The following is a 7,200-nucleotide window of genomic DNA, read 5'->3' on the forward strand; positions in this document are numbered from 1 at the left end:
TATTTTTATCATTTTTCAATCATTCATACAGATATTAAGTTTCCACTTTTGTTTAATTATTATTTAAAAAATAAAGGTATTTAATATATTTAATTATTTAAATAATTATTGATTACAGTTGTGTTCAAATAACTTATACGAGACACGGTATCATATTATGCGCACTGAGATGTAGGAATATGACAACGATTTCATCGGCGATACTCTTTTCTTTATAGATAAACTCTCACCCTCACAAAAAAATAAACTATTACAAATTACAGTGGCCCCTTTTTGGCCTATTTAGCTATTTATGTATTTGACTTTTGTTTTTAATTATTTGATTTTATTTTGTTAATTATTTTGCATTGAAATACAAATTTTGATACATCAAATAAAAATGTAAAGTCTTCTTAACAAATCTCTTGACAAATTTTTAATACTATTTTTATTAATAATATTAAAAAGGTTGCTCTATTTTTATCAAATATATTTTCAATTTGCAAACCATCAAAATAGAGAGTGATGTACAAAGCCATCGACGTGTTATCATTTATAACCATTAAAGAATACCGGTCTAAACGTGATAATTCATAATTTTTAAACTCATCATATATTTCGACGCCTATTTTGAGCATGTGATAGTATAATTATATACGAACGGCAGTCACATGTTCACGGGTCGCAAATTATGAGCACTGATCAATTCGCGTTCGTAGATATTTAATTTTCGTGGATTAATGCGACACGCGGAGCGTTTCACACAAATCTCGTTCCGAGGTCGCCGACCGAATGTCGAAATGATGACGTATAGTCAACTATCACGCCAAGCGATACGTTCTCCCACTCCTCGCCGTTTAAATATCTTACTATTGTGAATGAAAAATATTCGGTTTATTCATTTATTTATGTTTTACATCATTTTGACAAATGGGTGTCGTCGTACATTTCGCGCTTTGCTTTGTAGCATCTCTGACACTAGTTTAATCCTATATTATTTGCGCGGTTTTTTTTATACATGTAATTGATAATTATTCGCGTGAGATATTTTTGATATTCTAACGGTACATTATATCTCAATTTTCATTATACTTTTAAAATATTTTAAATGATTTATACTTAAACAAATTGATAATATTCTATACATCCTTTATAAAGATATATACAAATTTTCTTAATATGTATTGCGAAACAATTTGCGCTCAATACAGCTTTGGTTAAAAGTATTAATTTATATCTTCTTAATTATTATTTAATTTTTCAGCTTATTATTTAATTTTTCAGCAAAAAAATAATTTAGGACACTACTATTGCTGCAAATTATCTGTGTTTCAAAAATTCTTTAAACTTAGTTATAATGCCAATCATGGCTCGGTAAAATAACTGTTACGACTTATTTAAAATAAAAAATATAAAATAAATTTCAGAAACTTATTTCAAATATGAAATCGTAAGAATCGGTAAAAAACTGATATAACTTATTTAAAATAAAAAATATAAAATAGATTTGGGAATATCTAAAATAAGTAAATATACTTATTTAAAATAAGTTACGCTCGCTAAATAAGAAATAAGTGAGAAGTGTAGTTATTTAAAATAATAAATATAAAATAGTTCTTTTATATTTTTTATTTAAAATATATACTTTAAATTACTTTATTTAACCCTTAATACACTTTAGTTTTAGACTCTTATTATGTATACACGTTGGATCATTCGTTCTAGATTAATTTTCATCACTTTTATAAGTATATAAAAATTATTAAATGATTTTTACATATATTTTGACATCTTTAGAAAGTATTTGTAAAATTGTATAATTATAATGAATCGTATGCGGTCCTTATGTCATTCGACTATGACAGAGAAATATTCAACTGTAGTTGGTTGGTTCTTGACTCGGTTCGAACCCTCGGTGAAAACTAGAGCCATTCGTACTACACCGTGTAGTATGAATTTTGCACTCATTTTATTTCTAAGAAACAAAACGGAAGCGCAATTTATCTCCGAGATCGGTTTCTTTCATCAATGCATAACGTAAAATTGTTCTATTTTATAGCGATATTTCTTATGAATTCTATATTCGATTGAATTTGTTTAAAAAAAGAAAACGAAAGCAATGGATGATAAGCGCGTCTCTTTGGCGGAAATAGCGCCTATCATCTTGAACGATGCGTCTCAAGATTCAAAATTTCCAAACTACAAAATTCACAAATGTCACTCGAAGAAACGCGACGACACGCAAAATGAAGAAAGTATACAAGACGTGATCGATTGCGAAAATGTACCCACGATTTATATTGAGACGTCGGACGAGGACGACGTATCCGAGAGATCGTTTTCGGGTGATGTCGAACGAATGGAGACCCAACTTCCACTCACGACAGATCTAGGATCATCCGTCGACTATGGAAGAGAATTCGCGTATTGTTCTATTCTCACTGTAAATTATAATTTTACAAGGAGTAATATTTTGAAGACAATCTATTTTCTTTTTTTTTTTAGCAAAAATTATGGAGACAGTAATTATGGTAACAGTTTTACTTACTATATATATGAAAATATTTCGTGAAAGCAAAAAAGAAGATATATGCAAATTACTTTATATTATTATAATACAAAAAAATAATAAGTCATTGAACTAATTAATTATTAATATTCGCGTAATTTAAGAAAAGTCTTAATTCAAAATATTAGCTCAGAATTAACAAAAATATATTAATTAAATTTATTGAGGCTTCTTCGTATTCTCATTGCAGCTTGGATTGTGATATTTTCTTGACTCAAAAATTAGCGATGTAATAGAATAGTATAAATATTTGTGTGTAAACTATATTAAAATGTCTTTTTTAATAAAGAACAACAGTTGCAATTGATAGAATAAATTTGTAAAATATTCCGAAAATTTCTCTGGTGTTCTGATAATCAATAAATATATTTGAAATTGAATTATGTCTAACAAGATTACAAACGAAGCTAACAACTGTCGAATTGAGATGAATATTATTTTATTTTATTTCGAAGTGTGAAAGGAGTTTTTGATACATTTCACAAGTGTACTATGTCAAATGCAAATATATATTGTTTTATTAAAAAATATTTTTATTTTACGTCATCAGTCTGAAGCTTCACAGTGATTAGAAGCCTTAATTAAATTAATTAAATTTTTTTCAACAATTTCATATTTAACAATACTATTAAATGTATGTATTATTAAATACTATAAACAAAAAATATTTAATATAATTTTTATATAATTTATATAAAAAATACTCGAACAAGAATATAAAAAATGCTGAGGTTTTTTTTCTTATATCTTTAACATTTTTTTAGTCGAAATAAAAATATTTGTCAGAAAGAAAATTACTCCATTCACAGATCACTCCTTCACGAGCGCGCTCAGAATCTCTGGTTGGAGATGACGAGCCTTCGGGAAAAACTAGCCAAAGAAACGGCTCTTTGGAAAAAAGAAAAAGAGGAATTTCAATTTTTACGCGAAAGAAGCAATGCTCTTGCGTTTGAAGAGGCAACCGCCGCCGCGCTGGCCGCAGCCGCGGCTTATGCCGTTGAATCGCCGCTCTCAAGCGATTTAGGTAACGATTAAATTATCAATTGTAATTTGTACTTTGATTATAAAACATTGCTTATAAAACGAGTATTTTTTATTAAACTAGTGAATTAAAAGAGTAAAAATGCATTTTGGAAAATTATAAATGATTCATTCTTATTGAATCTTAGAGAATTTTAGATTCTTAAATAAATTTTTAAAGTAATGAATTTATTTTAATATATTATTAAGGCTCCCATTTATATTTACTATTACTATCTTGGATATTTCTATATTAAAATATTTTATAAGAACTTTTATTGCATATTTTTTCGCTGCTAACGTCACAATCTAAGATAATGTAGAGAAGAGTTTTAAAAATCTATCTGTTTTTTTTTTATTTTCTTATCCACTTGGTTTAAGAAAAAATATACAACATTTTAATAAATATTTTAATATATTTTATTTGAATTACCAACTAAATATTTATTTCCAATAAATATTTGCTCAAAAAGAAATGATGGTTAACTTGAATTAATAAATCTATCTTATATATCTTTATATTTAGTAAATATTTAGTTGATACTATTCAACTAAATAATGTATTAAAATTTAGTATATATTTTTAATGCACCCGTTTAAAATTAATAATAACGTTTATACGATGAATCTGTAGGTAACATCGTCGATTTTACGTCAGAACCGAATATCAGGGAACTCACGATACTCGAGTACGAGAAAAATCTCGCTAAGTATCACGACCGACACTCCTTAGAGCAAGCTGAGCAACGTTACAATTCGTACAAACGCGCGCTTGTCGACGCCTACAAGCAGAAGCTGTCGGAAGTCGAGCGTCTCTGCGACGAGGAATTGGAGAACATACAGCAAAACGCAAGCTGCTTACAACCCTTCCAGGAGATTGCGTCTCAATGGTCCGTCGACGAGAACGATCACGGTGATTCGCAGCACGGTTGCGACAATCAATCCGAATCCACGGAGCCATCCAAAATCGTCGAAACCAGTCCAAGCAATGACTGGTGCATATATGGAAAAATCGACAATGAGGTCAACATGATTCCGGAAATTCTGTCTGTCCGTTTCAAACGAGACGAAACAACATAAGAGTCATTCTGCTCTCTACTTTTATTAATGATTATTATTGTTAATATTATTTTATAATTATATATTGTACAACTTCACTTTATATTCTTTATAAAGGAATAAATTTAATCTCTCCTTTTTTTTTGTAGCCGTAACAATGAAGACGTTATAAATAGCATGGCAATTTGCTCTAGCAGTAAATGAAGGCAATTAAATTCAATTTTTTGTACTCATATATGTTTGAGACATTTACGTTATACATATATAAAAAACATGCATATAAAAAAAGCATGCATATGCTAAGCGCTTTTAATCTGAATTTTATATTTTAGAAAACATTTTTTCAGAACTATGTTATTGTATTTGTCTTAATAAATAACATCCAAATTCTTTCGCGACACATAATATTATAAATAAAAAATATTAGAAGATTTTTTTGTTTAAATATTTCTTTACAATTTGCAGGATTAAAACGACTAAGAGAACTATTCTTCTTTGGCTTTATCATTGCAAACTGAAATCAGAAATATTTAAATTATATAAATAAATTTAATCGATTTTAAATGAAGTGTGTCATTATAACAAACTGCCCGAAAGGAAGGATTGTCTTTAATTGTTTTCGACAGAATCCTTTAAGTCATCGCATAAGGATATAAAGCGACTTACGACTCTGCCGAATACAGTTACGGCAATCCTCATACTTAAGTTTATTGTTGCATTCATTTATATATGATCGATAAATATCGATATTAATTACCAACTTTCCACGATCGACAAATATCATTTTGTTTAATATGAAAGTAGAGATCTTCGATGTGAGACTTAGTTTTTTCCAATAAAGTTTTACTCGATTCAATACGCTTTGCTACAGAAGCCAGTTGCATCTAAACAAATATAATAATAATTAATTCCAAATCAATTAAATAATTTCAAACTAAATTAATTAATCAATACGACTAGTGTCCATACGACTATTTTGTGTTTCAAGATTTTAAATCCATTTTGCACTTACATCGATTTCCGTAGGTTTCGTCGACAACTGTTTATTATTCGCGAACTCGTCAGAGATATTCGCCAAAAATGAAAACGGTTGTTGCGGATTTTCCATAATTCTACGTAGAGAGGCTTGCAATTCCTCGAATGACATTTCATCAACATTGTATAGAGGAATTATCTTCTTCAACTTGGAATCACGTTCCGTGATTTCTTTTCGAATTGTAGAGTCTTGATTTAATTTACTGATAATGTTTCGTTTCGTACTTTCATGAATTGATAATTTATCAATCATAGAAGGCAATACCTCAACGGGATCGATTTTTTTATCAAAGATTCGACGTTCCGCAGATCGTACGGGCGGCAGGATCGACGATCTAGATTTGGCTCAAAAAATAACAATGAAATATTTTTCATATTATTCATTTTTTATTTCCTAAATTGAGAAATTCTGATTAATACAAATGTATATATTAATCTTAGCTTACCTTTAGAATTCTTCATATTACCAAAAGATTCCACTAATGCTATATTGTATATTTTTAAAAATTATGCGGCAGTTATGTAGATTTCTTTGTATGAGAAATGAAGACCGAAAGCATTTTAGCGTTTCTCTCTGATACTTATTAAATTCAGTAGGCAAGTCTTATCAGATTATTCTGATTCTTCATCTTATTTCGAGTATTTTGAACAAACGATTAGTTGCAGCTGTATGTATATTTCTTAATGTTTGATCGATATCATTTGTATGCAGAATAAGTGAGTGTTCCGCCGATAAGTGTTCCGTCGATCCAAACTTCACTTTCCTTTTTAAATTTTTTTACAAACGTAATATATAATAAGAATAAATTGCATATTTCTATAAAATTATATATATTATTGTTTTAGAAATATTTTTTTACATCTATGATTTTTTATAATAAAATTTCAATGCTATTTTTGTTTACTATTGTAATATATTTCTCATTTAATTATTTCTCTTCATCAGAATATTTTAAAATATGATACAAGAAATGAATGCAAAAAACAAATTTACAAAATGATCTCTTCATTTTATTATAAGTAAGCTAGTACAATCAAAATAAGAAACGGATGAGTTTATAAAGAACTTGTAACAAATCTGTTAGGCGTCGTTAGACACATTCATGGCTTTTAAGTCATCGCTCGCATACAAAGCTGATGTCACTTATACACTAAAGTAATATATATAAATTATTTACCAACAATATTGCGTAATTAGAACTACCCTATGAATAATAAACTATCACAGTTCCTCCGTTTTTTTCTTCCAATATCTAAAAATCAGTTTCTTTAAAAAGCGAATTGTAATTAACAGACTTATATTTGCATAAATGATTGATCTCGACATTACGATCAACAGAAATTTCAATAATGAAAATTTTTGACACGATTGTAAAATGTAATTTACAATTTTCGCATGTAATCCATTCTTTTGTATTCCACATCCATTACAAAGAAACTGCAAAACTAGCTTTTTTATGTGTGTATATAATCCTTGTACACACATTATATATATATGTGTATATATATATATATATATATATATATATATATATATG

The 7,200-nt window shown here is 28.2% G+C and overlaps 2 protein-coding genes across 2 annotated transcripts; one reads left to right on the plus strand and one right to left on the minus strand.

The window, feature by feature from the left end:
• Window positions 1–1,982: 1,982 nt before the first annotated feature.
• LOC108757097 lies at window positions 1,983–4,712 on the plus strand. Its single transcript, XM_018501431.1, has 3 exons — window positions 1,983–2,403; window positions 3,358–3,572; window positions 4,203–4,712. Exons 1-3 carry the CDS (start codon window positions 2,099–2,101, stop codon window positions 4,646–4,648), a joined length of 966 nt encoding a protein of 321 aa, XP_018356933.1. The 5' UTR covers window positions 1,983–2,098; the 3' UTR covers window positions 4,649–4,712.
• A 310-nt stretch (window positions 4,713–5,022) lies between these two features.
• Window positions 5,023–6,353, minus strand: LOC108757106. The gene is made up of 4 exons (XM_018501468.1): window positions 6,109–6,353; window positions 5,640–6,007; window positions 5,385–5,511; window positions 5,023–5,141 (listed from the first exon to the last, which is right to left on the minus strand). Exons 1-4 carry the CDS (start codon window positions 6,122–6,124, stop codon window positions 5,113–5,115), a joined length of 540 nt encoding a protein of 179 aa, XP_018356970.1. The 5' UTR covers window positions 6,125–6,353; the 3' UTR covers window positions 5,023–5,112.
• Window positions 6,354–7,200: the final 847 nt, after the last annotated feature.

Source organism: Trachymyrmex septentrionalis, unplaced genomic scaffold (assembly GCF_001594115.1).
Source record: "Trachymyrmex septentrionalis isolate Tsep2-gDNA-1 unplaced genomic scaffold, Tsep1.0 scaffold132, whole genome shotgun sequence".
Classification (NCBI taxonomy): domain Eukaryota; kingdom Metazoa; phylum Arthropoda; class Insecta; order Hymenoptera; family Formicidae; genus Trachymyrmex; species Trachymyrmex septentrionalis.